This window comes from Crocodylus porosus, unplaced genomic scaffold (assembly GCF_001723895.1).
Source record: "Crocodylus porosus isolate Cpor-Errol unplaced genomic scaffold, CroPor_comp1, whole genome shotgun sequence".
NCBI classification, from domain to species: Eukaryota; Metazoa; Chordata; order Crocodylia; family Crocodylidae; genus Crocodylus; species Crocodylus porosus.
This window is the reverse complement of record NW_017728920.1, coordinates 9,986,808-10,009,974: the sequence shown is the minus strand read 5'-3', so window position 1 is coordinate 10,009,974 and position 23,167 is coordinate 9,986,808. Positions and strand designations below refer to the sequence as shown.

The 23,167-nt window shown below is 40.7% G+C and overlaps 1 protein-coding gene across 1 annotated transcript; it reads right to left on the bottom strand.

The window, feature by feature from the left end:
• Positions 1 to 1,449: 1,449 nt before the first annotated feature.
• On the bottom strand, positions 1,450 to 23,151 carry FAM149B1 (family with sequence similarity 149 member B1). Its single transcript, XM_019538578.1, has 14 exons — positions 23,033 to 23,151; positions 19,029 to 19,133; positions 17,827 to 17,959; positions 16,890 to 17,032; positions 16,036 to 16,155; positions 15,252 to 15,422; positions 13,125 to 13,312; positions 12,753 to 12,886; positions 11,494 to 11,606; positions 10,149 to 10,373; positions 5,625 to 5,751; positions 5,078 to 5,200; positions 3,856 to 3,937; positions 1,450 to 1,754 (listed from the first exon to the last, which is right to left on the bottom strand). The coding sequence occupies exons 1-14, from the start codon at positions 23,080 to 23,082 to the stop codon at positions 1,681 to 1,683; spliced, it is 1,788 nt and encodes a 595-aa protein (XP_019394123.1). The 5' UTR covers positions 23,083 to 23,151; the 3' UTR covers positions 1,450 to 1,680.
• Between the last annotated feature and the right edge of the window lie 16 nt (positions 23,152 to 23,167).

Sequence of the window (23,167 nt, the reverse complement as noted above, 5' to 3'; positions counted from 1 at the left end):
ACTCAGTAGAAACTTAGTGGAAAAGGGTTTTGATTTTTTTTTTTTAATTGTATATAAAAAGTGATTCAGTTTCTGTTTAACAAAGCAGCAACTATCTTCACATGGTAGCCGGATAATTTGTTGTCCAAAAATATAATAAAAGACTGACCTTGTCTCTTATCTGTAGCCTGACACTTATCGGTACAAGTAAGTCCTGGAGCTAATCTCTACTTTAAATTTATAATGCTGTTTAAGTTACACATGAAATGCAAGTTTCATACTGAAGTAAGACTAATTTAAACCACGCTGTTCACTACAACTGAATACATCCCAGTATGTAGATCTCTTATAGCTGTAAACTGTCTAGCAGTGAACTGCAAAGCTGAACAAGTCCTGCATACTGAAACAGACACTAATTGTTAAAAAAGTTAAGACCGACAGATGTATCCTCTGACATTACATCATAAAATATTTCACTTTAAACAAAGAAGAGTTTCTTTTACTTTGAGTACTGCCTGGAATTACTTGGTGTAAAAGACTGCTTATGCCCCTTGAAAAGTTTCTCCTTTGTCATTGGTGGAAAGGTTTTAATGGATAATACAGAAAAGGAAGGTAATACACTACAGTTAAGCCTGCCACTTTAGAAATATAACATTTTCTTTTTACCTTTGATTTTGTTCCTTAATGTATAACTCAACCTTTAGTACCTATCTCAGGAAGTTTGTCAAAATTACTTGAATAACAAAGTTGAACAGGGAGTAGTACAGTACATGCAATGAATATATTATTTTCTAATATATTTGATACAGCAACACTGTCAGGCATCTTACTTTTTTAAAATCTGAATGACTGCTATAAAAATAAATATATTACTGGGAGAGTACAATAACTTTTACTTAAGTTAGTGAGTAGACAGCTGCTCCTGTAGTCCCACTGTTGTAACAATGGACCCAAAGGGCATGCCCAGATGAGCGTGGTCCTGCAGTATGTGGTGCCACAAACATGCTGGCAGTGCCACATATTGCACAGTCCAGTGTTTCTGCGCTGCAAGGACGCACTACCCAAATGTGTGCTGAGCTGGATTTTTCTCCTACAGGTTTTTTTGACCCCTGGATATCTAGGGGTCATAAAAACCCCACGAAAGTGGTACAGCGCGCGCTCAGGCAGCACTTGTTACTGAAAAGCGGAGCTAGGCTGCCCAGAGCTGCGCTCCAGCCAGCCAGGCTCCATGTGGTAGAACTGCTGCAGCTGCAGCCCTGATTGGTCCCCAGGACCCCAGGTGAGGCTGCTGGGGCTATCCTCCCCTACTCAACCAAGGGCAATCTGGCAACTCACTGCAGCACAAGGTGCGCCACTGCTAGTTGTCCCCAGGGAACCAAATGTGGATGTGCCCAAAGAGTCCCGAGGCAATAATTATTCAACAACGGTTTGGCAGAATAGCTGACAGCCTTTGAGAATACAAGCATTTGCATCCACTAACTTGGTTTGCTGGTGGAAAATTGAAATTAGCTACACTCCTGTAATCTTTGGCAGGTACTTTGGTTTTTTTTTCTTCTAAATATTATACAAAATAAGACTTCATAAAGAAAGATGTTTTGTAAGTTCTTCTGTAAACAACTTTGACATTGCTGAGATTCAGCACTTATTCATGACATTCTGGACATGGTCACTGGAGATGGAAGAATCCTTCTTCAGAGCACATCAAAGTCCCTGTCTGCTTCTTGTAATAGATCCACCTCGGCTATGAGTTCTCACAGAACCTTGTAGATGCAAACCTAATAAAGATTAAGTAGAACTTTAACCACAGCTATTCCAGGTCCAGGTAGAATCAAAATAATGCACACATCTGCTTATCTTAATGTTAGAGTACTAATTTAAAAAACTAAAGTTTGTTACCAGAAAGTTTTAGTTGCAATTTGAAAACACGAGGTTTTTATATGCAACACTGTAATGCACTACATCCTTTGAAAAACTTTCTAGCAGTGAAATAATAGTATGAACATTCTCTGTTGACACTGTTTTGTTATTGTTTCTTAGGACCTAAAGATGAAAGTTATGCTGTAATAAACCTTAGAGGTAAATAAAGGAAAAAAATTATAGGTAGGGCCATACCTAACTTGCAGCAAGAGGAAGCAATTTTTGTGATCTGCTTGCAGTGCACAGCCAATTTTGTGGGTGTTCCATGTCTGCCCTGCTCTTCAGCACTGACTGGTGAGAGGTCCCACAGGGAGGAGGGATGGCTGCCATCCTGACTGCTGGCTGCCCTTCGTGCAGCCCTGTTCTCAGCGCTGATTGGCAAAGGCATGAGGTGGCAGCCACAGTCTTGATCACTGCCCTTCATACCACCCCCTCCTGCACCTTCCCCTCCTGCAGCGAGGACTGTTGGCTCCCAGACCCAGCATTATATTTTTTTTCCCCAGCTGATTTCCTGGAAACTTGTGGCCAATGCCATTTTTTGCAGAGACTGCTGTTTTGCAGTTTCTGCAAAAATCACAAAGTCACAATTTAAGTAGGTCTCCAATTAAAGGTCTTGGACATCCTGAGAATTGGTCTTTGGTGGGGAGAGTGTTAGTGTAAAGCAGGAGCGGGCAAAATACTGCCAGTGGGCTTCATCCAGCCTGCCAGCCCATTCGGCCTCTAAAACAATTTAGAAAATGTATATTTATCTGCTCCTGGCTGCCTGTCAAAGATGACAGGAGCCAGGGACACAGTAGGACCCAGGGGAAGCTGGCAGGACTCAGTAGGAAAGCCAGCCTGGCCCTGCCCCACCCCCAACCAGAAGTCTTTGCCTACTGCAGCTTTCACTGCTTTCCTGCCCACCGCCGACCACTCTAGCACCATGTGGCCCCTGGCCGCATCATTGAACCACAAGAGCATGGGGCCCGCACTGGCACCCCGGGCCAGGAGTGGGAGGGTGTGTGTGATTGTGTGTGTCCATCTGTACAATGAGAGAAGGGGCAAGAGAGAGCAATGAAGGAGGGAGAAACTGTGTGCATGTGTGTGCAATGAGGAAGGGTGCGTGTGTGTATTCAGAGAGCAAGTCCCACATGCACACTCCACCATACACGTGTTCCCCCCATCGCAATGCCATACACACAGCCCTCCACACTCACACCCCCTTACAGACCCCAGCCATCTTCCCCCACAAACCCCATATCCACCCACACCCCACAAATCCACACCCACCCACACCTACCTTCCATACCTATCCACCCCCACAGGCACACCCACACCCTCCCACACACCCACAGCCCCCCACAAACCTATACCCACCCCCCATGCTTCCTACAAGAGTAAGACTTCATTTTAAGCTTTGTGCAGTCCCCTCTAGCTACTTTGCACAAACACATGTAAACCAGGGCAAAAATATTGTTTTAAATGAATGAATGTTGTAAATGTTTGCTTTTTAGAATATAATTTGGTATTTTTCTGGTTCTGAGATGGCAAAACCCCTGGCTGAAAAGAGTATTTCCAGGGGCAAGGGGAGGGACTTCTGGTGACAAAGGTCAGGGGTTAGGGGACTGGACTTCCAGTCACAAGATGGTGACCAGGGGGAGGGACACCTGTCAAGGGGTGGTGCTACCCAAGCAGTCCTCAACAGCTTGCCAAAACTCGTTAAGTGGCCCTCAGCCCAAAATAATTATCCACCTCTGGTGTAAAGTAAGCATATAAGAATAGCTTGCTTTTAAAAGCAATGTATTATCAGCATTTCCAAAATAATAAGGCAGCTTAGGACAAAGAATAACTTTGTAGTTGAAAAGGGGATTGATTATATACAATTAAGATCTTTCAGTTCCCTCCCCACACAAAAAAAAAAATTGCCTCTCAAATGGTCCCTGTGTTTTCACTAAAAATGAACTGATGCTATGCACGTACCTGGGCCTGCTGATCCTTTGGTGGTCCGGAGTTGATTAGTATAATCAATAATAGTGCAAGAACGTTGGTATTGCAGATCTGGCTGCAGGATAAAATATATTTGTTATTATTAATTATATATTAGTCATTTGTATAACAGGTTTTTAACAAATCGTTTAGTCACAAAGACACCAAAAATTAAATTAAAACCAACGTTTTTTTTCCTGATGCTGGAGAACACTAGGTTCACAACTTATGCTGAAGTGGTCAAAGAGGAAAAAAGATTTATACTTTGGAATAAATCAGTGTCTTTAAATGGGAGAGAGGTCACTGCCTATTCCTAGTCTACCCCTACCTACATTGCTTAGAAGCCTCACAAGCCCATATCATCAGTCTTAGAATTTCTGAAGGTAGAGACATTTCAAAATAGACTTAGGAAGGTGTTTTCACAGCTAGTCATTCAACAAAGCTCAAGCCATAACTGGAAACTAGACATTACCTTTGATGCATAATTCAAAACTAGTGAAAGTTGTATTTTCATATATATAAAAGATGGGACAACACGTCAAACAGACCATCTCCCAGTAAATGAAAAAGCTATATAAAGCTGCATCGAATAACAAAATTGATCTGAAACTATTAAAACAAAAAGTGTAGTCGCTCAAGAAAATTCTGAGACTTATCCTACAGCTATTCAGAAGGTTAAGTAGATGGGCCAAGAAGTCTAAGTCTAAAACAGTGTAAACCACTTTTTTTCCTCCAAACATAAGGTTCATAAAAAGTGCCCACTGACAGCTCTGAAGACTGAAATTTTATTTAGCTATAGGTCAAAGTGTATCTATATATAAGTTCTGAATGAACACAAGCAGGGACAGTACTACTTTCTCTGTAAATGTATACCTCAAACCTGCTGTGGAAGAAATATTTCTAGGAGCAGAGTACAGTTTCTCTGGCTGAGTACACTTGCAACTGGAAGCCAGCATGGGGACTCTCATGGTGAGGACACCAAACCTGTAAGAAACTCAACTGAGTCCAGATTCTCATTTCACAGGAGCCATTTTTTTCTACCAAGCTGGGAAGATCCAAATTGATAATGCAAGGACTACAGACTCTTTTCCTGTCACCATTCACTTGGGCCATCCAGTTCTCCTTTAACTGTTTATCAGTGCTAACTGTCAAAGCAGAAATCTACCAAACAATCTTTCTGGATGTGGACACCATTTGGTTACATTTGCCACTTTACCCAAAATGTATGTGTTGTGTTGGGCCTTGAGAAATTATCAGGTAAGGAAAGTCTCTCTTGTGGCTGCTGGTTAACTTCATTTATTACTGCGCTATGAGCACGACTGGAAGTCCCTTGGGATTTCTGCAAAGTAAAAGAAAATTAACAGTCAGATTAGTTATTACAGCTGGATAGTGAAAAGGAAAATAAAAAGTCTAATCAAAAGGAAACAGAGCCTAATCATCTGTGAGCTACTTAACAGAAAATACAAAATAGTTGCACTGTCACTGGATCCTAAAAGACTCAACTCTGACACAGTGCAGGTCAAAATTCATAGAGTTTATTTTTACTATTGCAGTATTTATTAACATTTATCATCTTGATTATAATAATAATTATGCTGAATGTTTGTCAACACGATAAATCTGGCAATATAACAATATAAAATCAGAAACAAAATCCAACAAAGGATTCTTGGGCTTGCCAAGTAAGACAAAATCAACATTTTGTGTTGTTTCCAAAAAATAAAACAAAACATTTTCATCTGACATACAAATTGGGATATTACCATTTGCTTTTGGGATCCCACAGTGCTCAGGTGCTCCACTACATCAGTAGTACTAATAGGTGGCAGAACATTATTTCGGCTCAGTGGCACAGAGGAGGGTGACGACAGCTTGTCACATGCAGTAGGACTAGAACCGACCAGTAGAAACAAAAAATATATATTAATGCCAGAGATTACAGAACTGATACAAGCAAATGAAATTATAAAACTTGTGATAACATACGCTGAATTGTAATGCGAGATGTCAGGCTATACTGGGTACAGGAGACTTAGGCATAAAGACATAAAGATCCACAGTGGACTAAACTGGAAAAGATATTTTTATAAAACTTAGCTAGTAGTCAGTGTTGCCTTGTTAGTGGTCTTAACATTGATTTTTGTGCATGTTGTAAATGTGTCCATCTAGGAGAACCCTCTAGAGACTCTAAGATAGTATAATCTGGTCAATACATCACCAGTAATATCAATAACCAAACAAAGACTCAGGTTACCACAATCCTAAACAAGGTCATGGGAAAAGTAATAGTAGCCCAGCTCCAACAGCCCTAATTAGATATTAGGAAAAACTCTCACTAGGAGGTGGAGGAATCTCACCTAGAGAGGTGGAGGAATCTCCATCCTTGGAGGTTTTTAAGGCCTGGCTTGACAAAGCCCTGGCTGGAATGATCTAGTTGGGGATGATCCTGCCTTGAGCAGGGGGCTGGACTTATTAGATGACCTCCTGAGGTCCCTTCCAACCCTAATTTTCTATGATTGTATGATAATTACCTACTAGCTGTACTTTAGAATCTTCCCAAACAGGTTACAGACCTAGGTAAGATACTGAGATATTGAAGAATGATCCCATACCTTGAAAAGTGGCAAAACATTAATTGTGCTGCATTTATTTATTTCCTTCAATGCAGATGATTGCAAAAATATTGCTATTCCCCCTATGAAGGAATCAAGAGTCAAGGACGAGGCTGTCATAGAACTGCGAAGAACTGTTTGTACTCACCAAAATCTCCCCCACACCCCTTTCTACAGAATCCCTTCAATATTCAATCTACAGAATCACTTCAATATCTATGTTCAATTACAAAGACAGAACATGACATGGTATAAGCTAGGCTCCAATGCCAGCAATATATTGGTGACGTACAGGTATGCGTATTGTTTGCACCTTAAGCAAATGACGTCATCTAGCTACTTCGGTGTCTAAAAGAAGTAAGTAGCTAAATGGATGAAAAACTATTCAGATTCATTGCAAATAAGTAAATATATTGGCTATATATTGTATATAACCCACTGTCCATCGAAAAAGTTGATACTTCTCTCCACTGATCGTGTGGGAAGTATGCAACTTGCCAACCACACTGTGCCCAAATAACGAAACTAGAGCAGGAGCCAGAAGCATCTTATAGATCTGTCTTTGTTACCTCAAGGATGAACTGCTACTTTATGCTCTCTGGTTAGGGCTGGAAATGGAAGATTTATAGAAGCTGCAATTGGTTCAGAATGCAGCAGCTCATCTAACCAGAGGTAGATAAAAATACATTGCAAATACGTACTGCTGAACTCCCTCCCTCTTTCATCCCTAGAATCCTGGCTTTCTTGGTAAAAGTCACCCTGCTACCAAACTTTCTGCCCAGAGCACATCAGGATGTCATTATGTCTTCCCTCTTTGAGTCATATGCAACTGGCCTATTTACACTGACCATTTCTGAATAGCAGCTCTGTCACTTTGCCCAGCAAGCCCCAGAAGGGGTGACAAACACCAAATTAATGATGCTAAACTAATGAAAAGTGTCTTGAGAGGGCCAAATTGGAGCTAATGTTCTTTTTTGAGGGGGCCTATATATTACAGCCTTTATTACAAAATATATATTTTTTAAACTTTACAGAGATGCTACTAAAATGTGTATTTTAGCAAAAGATTTTATTCCTCAGAGCTCAACTTCTCTTCCTAATTTATATTATTATTTGTGATGTCATAATTTCAGTTTCAGAACTTCACAGAAAGAGTGGAAGAGAAGAATTAAAAAGTTCTTTAGCTTGAGTTCAGTATTTCTCTAAAACATTTGTTGGGATCAGTAACATCTGAAACAAGACTGGGCATAGCATTTCATGCCCTCCTTTCAGTATGAATTATGATTAATTAACAACTATTGCAAAGACGACACCCAATCTAAGTTTGACAAGAAAGCAAAAAGGGAAGTACTTTAAACTATTCTGTTGTAACACATAAGGTATCCCAAAAATCATGTACACAAATTAGTCATCAGTAATACAGAGGTATATTGATTGAGAGTGCTGATACCTGTTTCCTTAGAAAGCAAGAGGAACAACTTAAAATGTACACTACTATAGATGTTTAAAATGTTCATCCCTGAAATACAGACACTTGTTATAGTAGCAAACAACTAAGCAAAACAAATAAATACATCTTTTTGAGACACCTTACATATTTACTTGTAATGTGTAAGACTACCTGCACTTTGTTAATAATTTGTCATTAATTGTCCAGCTGCACTACTGGTTCTTGCCTGGCATGTGGCATCTTAATTAGGTGCAAAGTTTCACTGGCCAGCTGCATTTTTCCAGAATGCATTCTTCTTCAACACAGAAATCCCGCCCCCCAAACCCACACATTCAAAATTTGGTAAAAGGCATAAAATACAGATACAAAATTTGGCATTAGAAATCTGCAGCTTATCTGGAAGGTGTCTAAAAATCTCCCTATAGAAGAAATATGTGATGACTTAAAAGTTCAAAAAGTTTTTCCAACTAGAATATATTAATCAAAAATAGAATTATAAGAACAAGTTATAAGAATTCTACTTTAAAAATGCTGCACTACAATTTATAGCTGCCTTCTACATGAGCAGGCCATGCTTGTGAGACAAGTGTTTGAGATGTTATTACATACATATGGCTATAGGATGGTCAAAAGGTCATTCTGGAATGATGCATTAAAAGAATTTGAAAGCATAACCAACACATTAAAAAAGCCTGTCCTAGGAACCCACTACATGCATTTAGTACATATGCCAAGAATAAAAGGAGTATTTTAAGAAATACAAAATTAAGGACAGTAAAGAGAAATATTATCAAAAATTGAATACAGAAAGATAATCTACAATGAGAACAACATTTCAAAAAAGGATTTACTGAAGACAGACTGGATCAATTCTTGAAAAAATAAAACTATTCTTAAAGGTGCTTCAAAGTTAAAAGGTCACATTACTGTCAGAAATACATACAAAACACTGCCACTAGGCTGGCTCTGGGGGTTGTTCAACACAAAATGCTTTGATTCACTTTCGCAAACTGAAGATTTTTAGTGTTTGTGAACTTCAGTGACTCTTCCAAATTTACTAGTAATGCTCTCAGACTATAACATTTTGGTGCGTCACAGGACGCAAAAACATCAGAGATCAACTAGAGATTTTTGGTATTTTTCCGTGGCTTCTCAGAACAAGGCATTTGTATATCCAGCACTAGATGCTTACACACCAGGGAAGGGTGTAATCTATCTGCACTTCCAAGTGCTGGCTGGAAAAGTATAAAAGCCTCATTTGGATGTAGCCAGATTATAGGAAAACATTACAATTCTGGACATAATCCAAAGGTCATAAGGGTCAAGAAGAGCCTTTCCATTCGCTTCAGTCAGATTTAGAGGGGGGTCTCTAACATTAGCAAGTTCTCTACAATTTAGTCTGGGTCAACTGTAGGAAGAGATAGTTAAGTACAAAAAGGAGACCAGACATTATTAAATCTGTCTTTAAAATAAGCTCTGAAAAAGGATCACTGAACATCAAACACAACACGGTGTGCATCAACATCTATACTGATGGGGCATGGCATCAACAGGATATCCACAGGAACTGGCTGTCACTGGGGGAGTTCCTTGTGAAAATGTACAATCTGAGATAGACAATAATGAAATGAAGTCTGCTCTTCAGTTGTTAGACAGCATGGAGAGATGTAGTTTCCCTTAAACAGAACTGCACAATTGCTTACACCAGTGGTTCTCAACCTTTTTAGATTCAAGCCATCCCTTGACAAGCTTGAGGCCCTCAGAAAATGCCAGCTTTCACTTTTCACTTGTTTTTTCACTACAAAAAAATAACAGAGTAATTCTTCTGTTGCAAAGAACCCGGACCACAACAGATCAAAATGGTTTTAACATCATGGATTCCTATTGAAATCTCCAGGTTGTTCTTGGGTAAATTGTGTTTGCATACCAAACAGCGCTAACATTGTGCGGCACCTCACAGCACCCTAGAAAGGATCTCAAGGCACCTCAGCATGCTGCTTGAGCGACACTGGCTCAGGCAGTTTATAAAAGCATGGGTTGTTGCACAGTAAAAATATTTGGTCAATTTTAACAAAATGAGTCATTTCAGCTCTCTCAGGGGACTATGCTTGGATTAGAAAGAATCATATGCTTTCTCTCCATTCACCCTTTTTTGTTCCATTTTTACACAGACTTGGTTTAAAAAACCTGATAATTTCAAGACAAGAAACTCTTTTTAAACATACAATCGTGTTCCTTTGATGACACTGTCTATGGACCTTGGTGTTCCAGAGCGAGAATGGTTAGTGCTGATAGGATGCAGAGTGCGTGGTGGTGGGTTTCGCCTTCTAGTGGAATGAGCAGAATATGATAGAGATGATGTACTGAGCTGTAGAGGGTGATTTGGTCGACTTCTGGCTGAGAGAAGGGAACTGGAGCCTGGCCTCAGGAGTGGTTTGTCATCCATATCTCTAACAGAATCATAGAATCAAAATGAAATATATATAAATGTGATCATTATGACACACTACATCACATACAACGATAACATAATATATCAATGCAGCTGGTAAACCTTTTGTAACACTGAATAATAGGCTACTGCCTATGCTACAAAGGTATAAGGTAAGAAAGAAACTGGACGTTATTCTTAATAATCCTGAAATGTTCAGACTGAAGACCCTAGAAATATAAGCATTATTGTTATTATTCACAGGCTACATACAGAAACAACACAGACAGCAGTCAGTTTCTCACCCTCCTGGCTTGTGTTAGTTCAGACTTAAAAGATTCATCTCCAGGGATGAAAGACAATTTAGTTTTCACATTCAGGCTCATTCATACCTTGACCTCTCTGGTGAATGACAGTGAGGATGCCAGTTAGCATCAGCTGTGATGTAGACACCAGCTCTTGAAGTGACAAACTAATTGTAATAATAAACAAAAAGTTCTTAACACCTTGGGATTAGGTAGCTAAAGTAGGTAGGCTGGTAGAGAGAGAGAAAGAGATAGATACACACATGCCACTAATTTTTTCCTCTGTAGACCAAGTTAAAACCATGTTTAGGTCAGAAATGGATGTTTAGTGCTCTCCTTTCATCTATTGCACATCACAGATCTACCACATAATTCTCACTGTTTGGCAAGATAGGCCATTCTTAGACAGAGATACAAGAAATGAAAGATGCTTGCTAGTGGTACAGTGGTAGAACTGCAAGAAGAGAAGAAAATGCTATAGCATGTTCCCTCCCCGCAAAGTTCTCTATCTAGCCAAACAGTTTTTATATGAACATCCAATCACAACATTAAAAATACCATCAATACTTCATCTTTTTTTCTCCTCCTAAGAAATTATAGTAAATTAAACAGACCTGGGTACTGATTAAGCAATGTACATAAGCAAGTGCCTAACTTAAGCACATGATCAACTTCAATGAATTTTCACATCACCTTACACACTTATGCACATGTTTAAACAGCTTTCTGAATCAGCATTCAAAAGTGCAGAAGATCTCCACTACTTTTCTTCTTTACCATTCGAGACCTTTGGTTTTCTACACTTCTACAAAGACAAAAAGCTACTAGTCTTACAATATTTTGTCCATTAAAGGCAGATTTCTTTGCTGTAAGTGGATCCCATGTATCATCATCAAACCATTTAGATTGTGCTGAGAGCTACCACTTGATCCTTGAGAGAAATTTGTCTGCAAGTCAGAAAAAAAAAAGCTAAAATTTACTTTTTGACATGATAAAGAAGCATACATTTTTGCTTTTGGAAAACAGAAGTCAAGTCCTTTCAAAGAAAGAGTTATATTGTTATACATGTATATCATACCACACAGTGTATTATTTTTAGGAATACATTAAGATTCACCTGGAAAATACTTTGTATACATTTTTATGCAAAATATCTACTGCCGTGCTACATGCTATATGTAAAACTTCACAATTGAGGCTTCCATTTGTGTAAAACAATCTTGTGACAGGGTCCATAAATAACTAAGTAATTGCTGTAGGGGAATCAGCATCATGATCCCACTTTACAATATGTCTGAACACATATATAATGTAAAGATAAAAACTGGAAAGTCCTCTGAGGCTGACCTAGAAAAGTTTCAAATTCCACCCACCATAGGAATACCAATAGCGTGAACAACACAACTTTAATTTCTCCAGCATACATACTTGAGGTGTTTTTCTCCTCTTGTTGATTTGGCGGCCACATCTGGCTTGTGGACACTACACATACATACAGTAAGGTAAACATGAGGAAGTGGTAAAGGATTATACAGGAAAAGTGAGGAGAAAGAAATAAAGAGGAAAGAGTTGAGTTAAAAATTAGTTAAATGAAAGTAATATTTTGGTCTCAGCATTTTAAAGTCATCTAATCTTATAGTAGAGCGTGCAGGCCCAAAAGCTGTGCTAAGAAAAAAGACAAATATTTATAAAGGGAAAGTTATTTAGAATTTAATAGTATAGGTTCTGATCTCCAGCTGATCCCTGGAAATAGCTGGGAAAGCATGTCTAGGAAGCCTTTCATCCACACTAATCAGGATCTCACAATTCAGCTCAAGCAATAGAAACCATTACTGGTTTCTAAAAAGCACTACGTTTTGGTCCACTATAAATAACATGACAGAACAAGAAGACTTAAACAGAAAAATAGGAATAAAAAAAAATGACTGAGAAATAACAGATCTAAAGTTTTAGAAATGATCACACAAAGGCAGCTCCTAATTTTAAAGATTCAAGGCAAAAATTCTCCTCTGGAAACACTAATCCTGCCTGCTGAGCAGTGACATCTCATCTCATCTCAATCTGAAGCCAACTAATAGGCCAGTAGAGCTTACCAGATTTGAGGTGATGGCAGGTATTTTAGCTTGTGGCATTCGAGGTAATACCAATGGCATAGGTTCAAACTGCCTAAAAGGGCTCTGAGAATCTGTTTTTATTGTTTCAATGGTTATAATATTTCTTTCATCATCTGGGAAAAACAACAAGAGAAAAGAATCCAAATCACTACAGACTGTAAGCACTGATACTTTTACGGAATTAAAATCCACTTTGAATAAACTGTACAGTACCAATATTGTATTTAGGCATATATCAGATTCTAGAAAGATAATGCTTATTAGTTAAGCAATTCACACAGTATTCGATTTTTTTTAAAAGCTCCACAGAGTTGTATCTTTTTCAAATTTAAGTTCAAAACTGACCCTTAACAGTGACTGCTCCTTCCCAGTGCCTGCAGACTAACTCTTCCATATAGCCCAGGACTTCACTCCATACATCATCAAACACATATATGAGCACAGCATCTTTCATGCAGTGATACGGAGAGACAGGAGGAAAACCTAATTTCTGTCCATCAAATGGGAGTCCCATTTTCCTTTCATGCAGTTCTTCCTCCCTGTAAAGAGAGGAAGAAAGATTTATACCTAGACTTAGATTAATTGCTTTCTCTGTTCCCCACTTTTTGTTGCAATTATTTACTGCGTTTAATCACTGGTTATGATGTTAGTTATAAATGTGTGTCTCTGACTATTTCCTCTGAAGTCAACATGTCATATTTCTCATACAATATTAGTTTGTTGAGGGCTGACAGCACACTTAACAAATATTAGCTATCCCACTGAATCCAATCTCATAGGCAGCAAACTATGCTGGATATGGCAACGGAATGGCAGTCTACTCCAGAGACTGTTACTAACTTACTTTACAAATCATTTTACCTCTCCATGCGCTGTCTCAATTTATGAGTATAATGATAGTTACTTTCTTTTACAAAATTATCTGAGATTCACAAATGAGGAATTCAATGTAAGAAACAAATATTTATATTTATAAACTAGGCACTTCTGGTGAGATAGTAATCTTTATTTACCTCACAACTAGAAACCATCTAACAGCGCCATGTTTAGAGACAGAGGGGATACTAACTACAGCTTTGTATTACAACTTCCAGCCTATTGATCTAACAGCCATTAAAAACTTAGGAAAAAATAATTTAATTTCAAATAATGAGAAATAAACAATTGCTAGTTCATCAGTAGCTAGGGCCCCCATCTATGACATCTTCTACAGGATCAGTCTACTGAGCTCTGAAGCATGGGAGACATTTACTCCATGCAAGAGCATACTATAGCTGCCAAGAGAGATTTCAAATGACATGACAATAAAAAGCAGAGACTGGAGCTATTTTTACAGCATCAGTATCTGCTACTTGATTCAGTACTTAATATCAGAAAGCTACAAACTTTGAAAACAAAAAAAGGCCAGCACTAAAGGAAGTATATTTTTAAAAGGGATTAAAAGTGCCTCAGAAATTCTTCGCTGGTTAATTGTTCACTGCTGGCATATTTCCTACTTCTCCACGTCCTTCATAAAGTATGGAGCCCAGAATTGGATGTAGTACTCCAGCTGTGGCTTCATCAAGGCTGAGTAAAGCAGGAGGATGACATCTTGGGTCTTGCTTGAGATGCATCGGTAGATGCAAGCCAGGATTTTATTTGCTTTGCCAGCTGCGGCATTGCATTGGTGGCTCATATTCATCTTGTGGTCAATCACGACCCCCAAGTCTCTTCTGGAAACTGATACATGCCATGTATCAGTATGAAACTCACAATCCGTAAAAGTAAGTGGCTCTTTGATTTTTTTCAAATTAACTCAAAACTAACTGACAATCAGAAGTTCATGCTTATTTATTAAGAAGAAAGCTATGCGCTTGCACTGGGCAAGTCGCATAAAGTGGCAGGTCTTACCAAAAACTTTTATGTCCTCCTTTTGCTGGAAGCAAATGGGAATTATTATTATTTATTTTATAAATACCAAGTCCATAATAACTCCTAATTGCTGCTGAGGAAGTGGAAAGGCATAATACCATATAAGTAACAACAGTCTGGACACCAAAATGCAGAAATGGAACCAAGCACACTGTTGCTTAACAAATAACAATAAACTTCAACTTGATAGGCAGAAAAGCACCCTGTAGATAAATTTACTGATTACAGACCATTATGCAACAGGAACAGCCTTTGGTTATTGTGGAATAAACACAGAAGAAATAGCATAAAGAATTATAAAAAGAAGATACAAAAATTTGAAGGAAAAACACAGCATAGCAAAAATACTAATTCAAGGGTTTGGTTAGATATACATCATTTCCTAGCTCTTCTCCATCAGATGACTTAAAATTTCTCTACAGATCTAAGATTTCTGAAACAAGTGTTCTATCACATGGATGATCTTTCAATGTCAAGAACAAATACAATATGTCTTATCATTAAGAAGCAGAAATTCCAGACCACTAGTATTACTTGTATCTTTATATTTTAATATTTAATACTTACGCATCTTTGCAGTCAAATGCTAAATATTCTTCCATTATTCCTTCAGAGACAATCACCCCATCTTCACTTTCTTCACTCTCCATGGAACACAGGACAGGCGATTTTGAAAAGTCAATGCCTTTATGAATAGGAGTAACAGAAAGAGGTACCTTCTTGCCAAAAACACTAAACCTGAACACAGAAAATTTTTGTCAAAAATCAGAAAATAAAAGGAACATGCTATTCTGTTTATAACAGGAGCACTCAGATTTTTCTTCGAAGTGGATTACAAGGCATGGAAACTTTTGCTTGGGTTGCCATAGGACAAGCATCGAGGACGACAATTATCCTGTGTATTGTGGCTATGAACTTCTTAGATTTTTGTATTTTAATACTTACTAAAGTGCTCAAAGAAGAAGTTATAAAAACAAGTTTAAATAAACACTACGCTAAAATAGTGCTTTGTATCTTTAAACCAACTTAGAAATATTCATAAGACTATAATATAAATTGGCAACAAAAACAGCTGCTGTATATACAAATCCTCAATAAGCTAACACTGAAAGTCAGTACATTTGTTTATTAGCCTACCGTACCACAACGATAGGCCTAGTTGAAAGGCCTTACACCTTCTTGAATGTAATATAATACTTCTTTTAACTAACAGACTATACTCTCCCCAAAACAATGTTGATGTTTGACTTCATATGCAGCTCATAAATTAAGAAACAAGTTGATCTTTGCAATCCTTGGATAGTATAGTCTTCATATATTTGCACGTTGAAGGAGAATTAATGATACTTACTCACTAAAATCTTTTTCTGGAGCTTGACTTATGTCTAAGGAACCTAAGTTGCCAGAAAGTGAACTTGAATACCATCCATACCCTTCATCTGTAGGGATTACTACCTGCTTTCCCAGTATCCTACGATATTAAAAAGAACATTAAAAAAAAAAGTCAGAAAATGCTGAGAGTAATGGTTGAAGTTAGCCCGATTCATAAACAGAAATTTTGACACTGAACATATTACTAGGAATCCATGTGGACACCAAGACTACAGAAAATAAGTGTGCTTGCTTGTTCTCATATTCATAGATCTCTTTGACAAACTTCTCATCTGAAAGATGTTCTACTTTACTGATAAAATGTACATGTAGTTTGCATTAAGAGAATTTTTGGTTTTATTGTTGTTGAATATTAAATGTTTCCAATATTAGCAAATCTGTCAAAGTACAAGAGCTAAAAATGTAAGCAAAAGATGTAAATCTCCAAATAACCTTCGTAAACTAATGAGCTATTTATCTGCAGAGAGGAAATTTTAGTCTTTTTCAAGTAAAATATCAAAAAATAGACATCTACCACTAATTACCATGCCTTGCATCTTTTTCAAACATTATTTTAAGGTGCAAGCCAGATGAATATAACAACAGTACTCCAAATAATTATGAGCTCTATAGCACTGGATGGGCTGTTTATTAATAATGGCGAAATTAGTTATTGAATTAGACAGACCACATACTTTATCTTCCTACATAGTTACCATTACATATATTTGTAACAGTTCTAATGATGTTTAAAATAAAAACTTTTTTACCACTAGAAATTCAGCTCTTTTATAGTTCTGTAATATTGCCAACATTAATCCAGCAATAAAATACCTGAGATGAGGAAAGCTAGATGTCCACTGTTGGCACTCTTCCTGCAGATCCTCAACATGCATACTTGCTTTCTGTTCATATAAAAGTTCATCAATCTGTCTGAACATCTGCTGGACTTGTAGTGTGGCAGCTTTGTCAAATTCCTTGAAAAAAAAACATTATCCAGAAAAGGTTAACAAACAAGATTTGAGGTATTTTTTGTAAAGCAACTCAAACTGGGAGAAAAAAAAAAAGCATTTGTTTAAACTTTAGCAGAATTGACCTAAACAATAGGGACCTCTCTGACATACGGACACATAAGATCATCTTTCCACTGGAGACAGTGCAGACTGATGTAAGTGCTGATACAATAGTACATACAAAATTTGGACCAGCACAGTCTCCGTTGGCTGCTTTAACAACAAAGGTTTTGAAATGTTTGTTTTAACTAAATAATAGCAAAAGAAAACTGCGTGGCCTTTGAGACATGGCAATTCAGGAAAAACAGTTAGAAACATAACAAATATGATCCTTCTAATCTTTTGATGATACAGGAAAATACTAATCAGGACCACAACAGTAGCAAGGATTAAAAAAAACCCAACGAATGCAAAACCAAAAAACCTCTATGAGCAATATAAAAGGTTACCAAAACTTTATGAAACCAATAGATAATCAAGAGCCAGCAAGTGATGACTTACTTATGTTTTGAAAGCTTTAACCTAATAATACTGAATCTATTATTCCTAGATATATTCTGAGCAAACAGTAAGGAAGGGTCAGAGGGAGAGTTAAGAGAAAGAGCTTTTCTTCTCCCATGACTAATACTATAGCATTATGTAGGGCTCTCACTTTAACTTTGAAAGCTTGCAAAATGTACTCACTATGCTAATTTAACTCAACACAATGTTTCCATTATCTTTCCTGTATTTAATATGGAGGACTGTGTTCTACTCACATCATAGCCCCAGGAGAAGACTGAGCTGCCTTCAGTGGAGGTGCCTGCGTAACTCTGGCTAGCAGACCATGAGTTTCCATTGTCAGCTGATGTAGTAGCTGGACAATCTGAATCCTTCAAGAGTTCAGGCTCACTAAAATGCCGATTATGCAGGGGGGAGGGGAAAAATGCTTATAGGTGGATAAATAAATTAGAGACATTCACAAGTAGGTGAAGTACTTTTTACTTTGTGTACAAAAAAGGAATATGTATCACAGCTTAGTTCTCAGAAGCCCTTTCTGTGCGATAAATATTTAATTTGCAGGCATTTGGGCAATCACCACAGTGCACATACGCCCATCTAGCCCAGACCCTGACGTAAATTTACAAAAGTTAAAAAGTACTTGGCTTGGCTTCAGTGGTACATAAAGGCTGCAGGATTGAGCTCTTAAAATTCAAAGTCCAAGTTACTTTACTACCTTTCTACCTTTGATTATGTAGATAAATACTAGTTCAATTTTGTTACCTCTCAAAAATTACTGTCCCTAACTCTTTATAATATAAAATACTCAATCTACAACATTTACAAGCCAATGACAAAACAGATGTATTATCCATATTGAATATTATTCCAAAATGGATGTGCTCCTATGCATATCTACTAGGTTTTGAGAAATGTACCACATCATTCAGCCAAAATGAACCCACTAGTAAAGAACACAGTCAATGTCCTGGTAAGAAATAGTAGGAAATCATAAAGAAGCAAGGCTGGAAAGGACCTCAGGAGGTCATTAGGGGATCCAATCCCCAGCTCAAAGCAGGACCATCCCTTTCTGGACCATCCCAGCCAAGCCTGGGTTAAGCTGCTGGAAAAGGATGAAAACGTTGGGATGAAATTGTCTCCAACTTCACTATGGCTTCAATCTAGGAAGCAGTTCCATCCATCCAGACCCCTGTGGCTCTCCTGCATCCCATTTTCAAGAGCATCTATGCAGATGCAAAAGTCTGAACAAACTATCCTACTGGACTGAGGCCTATGGTACTATCTTTGAAAATCAAGCATTAGTAATGTAGTTATATTGTTGATGATGTAATTGCAAGCATAATTTTTTACAGATATTTTATAGACATAATTTTATCATTTTGATATCTGAGGACAGAATCAAAAGATGTCTGTTTATCTTATTCTCTTAAGACAAAAAACAAAGTGCTATTTCAGATACCTTGAAGCTTCTTCATAACCTTCAGTGCTTGGGATAGCTGGATAAATGTCATCTAGTAGTTCTGGCAGGCGATGCTGTGCTAAGGCATTTTTTGTAAGTCTCCGTCTAAAACAAGATAAAAAAGCATAGTGTGACATCAGTTGTGACAATAAACCCCACAACTCGGAACTCCTTCTAGGGCATAAAAGGATTCTACTAGCTTTCAAGAAAAATACTGTATGCATACATAGCTGGACCTGCTTTATGTCCCCACATTAATGTCACTATACTAACAATCTACCAGTACTCTTTTACCAATTTTTATTATCAACCAAACCTTAAACTTGAGCCATAGCAAGCAACTGTTATTTGTTGTTTTTTGTTTTTTCAGATACGCTTTCCAGCCCTCATGGCTGTGGGAAAGTTTGAAAATGTAATGACAGTACCAAAAGGCAAAACAATAAAGCAAATATAAAGTACATAATCTGATTATTTTGTAAAATCTCATGACTTTTAAATCAACCATGGTTTGTGCACATCTGAACTCAAAAGGTGGAGAAAATGGAAGTTATCAGTGAAAATATAAATTTAAGCATTGCTCCTGAAAGGAGTGCTATTGCTTCAGTACACTCTGCAGCGGTGCAGGGTTCAACCTAAAATTAAACAATGCAAGACTGCAGCCTTGGTTTGCCTATGACATTAATTTGTGAAAGTATAGTGCCAAATTCCTTAGTACTATCCAAGCTGAAAGTTATTAAAATATCTTTGTTTTTACATTTAATTCCTGAGGTGGTATCCCTGTAATGCTGCTACATAATCATAAGAGATTTCCCTAACAGATTGGATGCTGGAGTAAATGTTCTCTCCAACAGTGACTACTACCAAATGATTTAGGACAGTGGTTCTCAACCTTTTTGCCCCACTGGCCAGAAGAGTGGTCCAAAGTTGGTCCACAGGCCAGACAGAGCCCCAGATGCCAGGATCAGGCCTTGGAAGCCAGTACTGCTCCTCTCCTCCCCCACCCACAACTTGCCCCATGTGCTGGGATTGGGCCAGCAATGCTAAGTGCTGGCATTTTCCAAGGTGTGCTTTGAATCTAATGAGAAGTGCCTTGAGTCTAATAAAACTGAGAACCACTGGTCAAGGGTAACAGCGCTACAGTTAAGGTGATTGAGCCGAGCACAAAATGGATGCACAAATGACCGCACAAATCTATGCACAACAGGTACCTTTTGTCAGTACATTTGCAAGGGCACTCAGTATAAGTTAACCAGCTGTCGCTACAGACTCACCCCTCATCTTCCATGCTTTTCCTGCCCGAGGATCTGTTTTAGTGGTTCCCTCACCTTAGCATTTTGTTGCTGCCTATGTCTGGCTGAGAACTCAAGAGTTAGCCAGTAGCTTAGACTAAAATTAAGTGTGTCATTAGCAGGGATCCTGGTTTTATCTGATTAAAAATTGCAAATTGCAAGTGCCCCACTCCCACTTCCCGCAAGCCTGGTGTTTAGCTCAGCCTGGGGTGCCCAGAGGCATAGAGCAGCTCCCAGCACTGGGGAGGGGAGGCTGCAGCCTGGCTGGGGCCCAGATCGTCCCCACCTGGTGGCCTGGACCCAGAATGGCCTCTGACTCCTGCCAGGTGCAGCCTGTGGGGCCACAGAGCTCTGGGAACTGGAGGGCAGGGGTTTGCTGGGCAGATGCTGTGGGTAAGAGCAGGGCACGCACACAGAACCCAGGCATTTGTGACACAGATACTGGGACATACAACACCCCCAGGTGTCTGGGACATGTGCTCAGAACCCAGACCCCTGGGACACACACACACACCCCGGGCATTCGGGACACACATACCCCGGGCATCCAGGACGCATACATGGAGTCCAGGCCTCTCGGACACACATGCAGACAACACCCAGGTTTGAGGCGCACGTGCACACACACACATACACACACACACCTCTCTCTATACATCATCCAGGCTTCCAGACACACATATACACACACAATGCAGGCATCCTGGACACACACACAGGCAAATGCATACATAGGACCCAGGTATCCAAGACACAGAAACACAGACACACGCTCACAGAACCCAGACATCTGGGTCACACACAGTGCATACACACATGCTTTCCATCCAGCAGCCCCTGTGGCAAGGTCTGAGACCCCAGGGATGGGTGCACCAGACACCCCCACCCCAGGCTATGCAACCCGTCCTTCCCAGTTCAGTGTCCCCAGGGCTGGGGGGCCCCTGCAGCACCACAACCCCTGAGGGCAGGCCCCAAGCCTGGCTCCTTGCCCCACTGGGGCTGCCTGAGGCCTGCCCAGTGGGGCAAGAGGAAGGGACCATGAGCCAAGATACAGAGCATATCCGGGCCCAGCCCTACTCTGCCCCCATGCTGGCATTTGCCCCCCACTGATGCCCCAGGACGTCACAGCTGCCAATGCCACCGTGTTATGGCTGCCATCACCACCATCGTGGCTGCTGAGTAGAGTGAAGATGGCCCACAACTGGGTTACTTAAGCCTTGGTGCCCAGGAACCAGCCACCCCCTGTGCCCCAGTCACTCCAGCTCCTCTTTCACTCTACGGGCTGGTGGCAGCGGTGGCGGCTGCTGCTGCTTACCTGTGGGGCTGCCTGTGCCAGCAGTGACTGCCACTGTGTACAAACCCCACCTGCTGCTGCCACAGAGCCATGCCCAGAGCTCTGCAGCCAGCAGCAGCAGCATGAGGTGTGCGCCACCTGGCCACCACCACACTGATGCTGTCACCCAGTGGCTGGCCGCACAGCTCTGGGCACAGCTCTGCAGTGGCAGCAGGAGGTTTTGTAGGCAGCGGCCATCACCACCATCAAGGGCCTCCAGGTAAGCGGCAGCGCTGTGTGCAAGCCCAAGCCCAAGCCCCCATCCCCCACCGTGGCTGCAGAGCTGGCCATGGAGCTGTGTTCTGGCTGCATGCCAGCCTCCCTCTACCCCTCCTCTGGGGAGCCGGACAGACAGCTTGTGTGCAGCCTGCACACGGTGGGCACCACCACACTGCACCCCACTTCACTTGCCTGCAAAGCCCCCCACAGAGGGGCACCCCTGCCCTCACCCCCCGGCGTTGCCCCCAACTGCGATGTGCTGCCTGGGGCCAGCAGCACCTACAACTCCCTCAGCCCCCAATTATCTTCCCCAGCCCTGCCACAAGCCCCACTTATCTCCATGCTCCAGGGGCAAAGGCCAAGTGTGGTCCTGAGCCCGGCTGCGGCTGCCTCAGAGGCTCAGGCCCTACTCTTCCCCCTCCCCCTCCAACCAGGGTTGGGGTTTCCCGCCCTTTTTGCAAATCGGCTCTTGCAGACTGGATTTTGGATTTTTTTTATCAAAGAATTTGGGCTTTATAAACAGAGAAAAACAGGATCCCTGGTCATTAGGCTATCCCTGGAGTACTTTCTTAGGCAACTCCCCTTTTTTTCCCTGGACACTTTCTACTGAACAGGAGCTACTTGGACATTCATGCGTGGTCTGTCTGAGCCACATGCGCAGCTGGGCCTTCATGATTAATGTCTCAGTAGACATGAGGTCAGCAGTTTACCTCTCTGATTGTTCCCGAGTCAAAAATATGTTCATCCAGGAAATTCCTTCCTAATCTCTGTAAATTAAACAACTGGTTTATCCCAAGTGGGAGGGATGCTAATCCGCATAACTTTATCCTAACCGCCCTGGCTGAAGATGACACGTGTCTACAGTACACCCCAGGTGCTGCCCAATCAGAAAGCTCCCAAAGCGCTTCACACTTTGGGGCCGCGGTGTCAGGCTGTAGGACGCGGCGGGCGGGCCCAGGACACAGCCCAGGACACTTTTCGGAAGTCAGGAGCATCTTATGCCCGGGCCGGCAACTGCAGTCCGCCGCCCAGAGCCTCCGCTACCCCAGGGCGAAGGAACAAGCCTTGCTGAGAGGCCAGGCGGGGCAGCCCGTGGCTGGAGATCAGGACGCGCCAGAGGGCGGTGGCGTTGCCGGCCCCGGCCCCGGCCCCACCTCACTCACGTCTCCAGGACCTCGGGGGGCACCGGCTTCCGCGTGTATCGCGAGACCATGATCCGCCGCCTCAGCGTGGCCCCCGGCGCCACCCGCCGCCACAGCCTGCAGCAGCCATGGCGACGCCCCGCCCCGCCCGGGCAC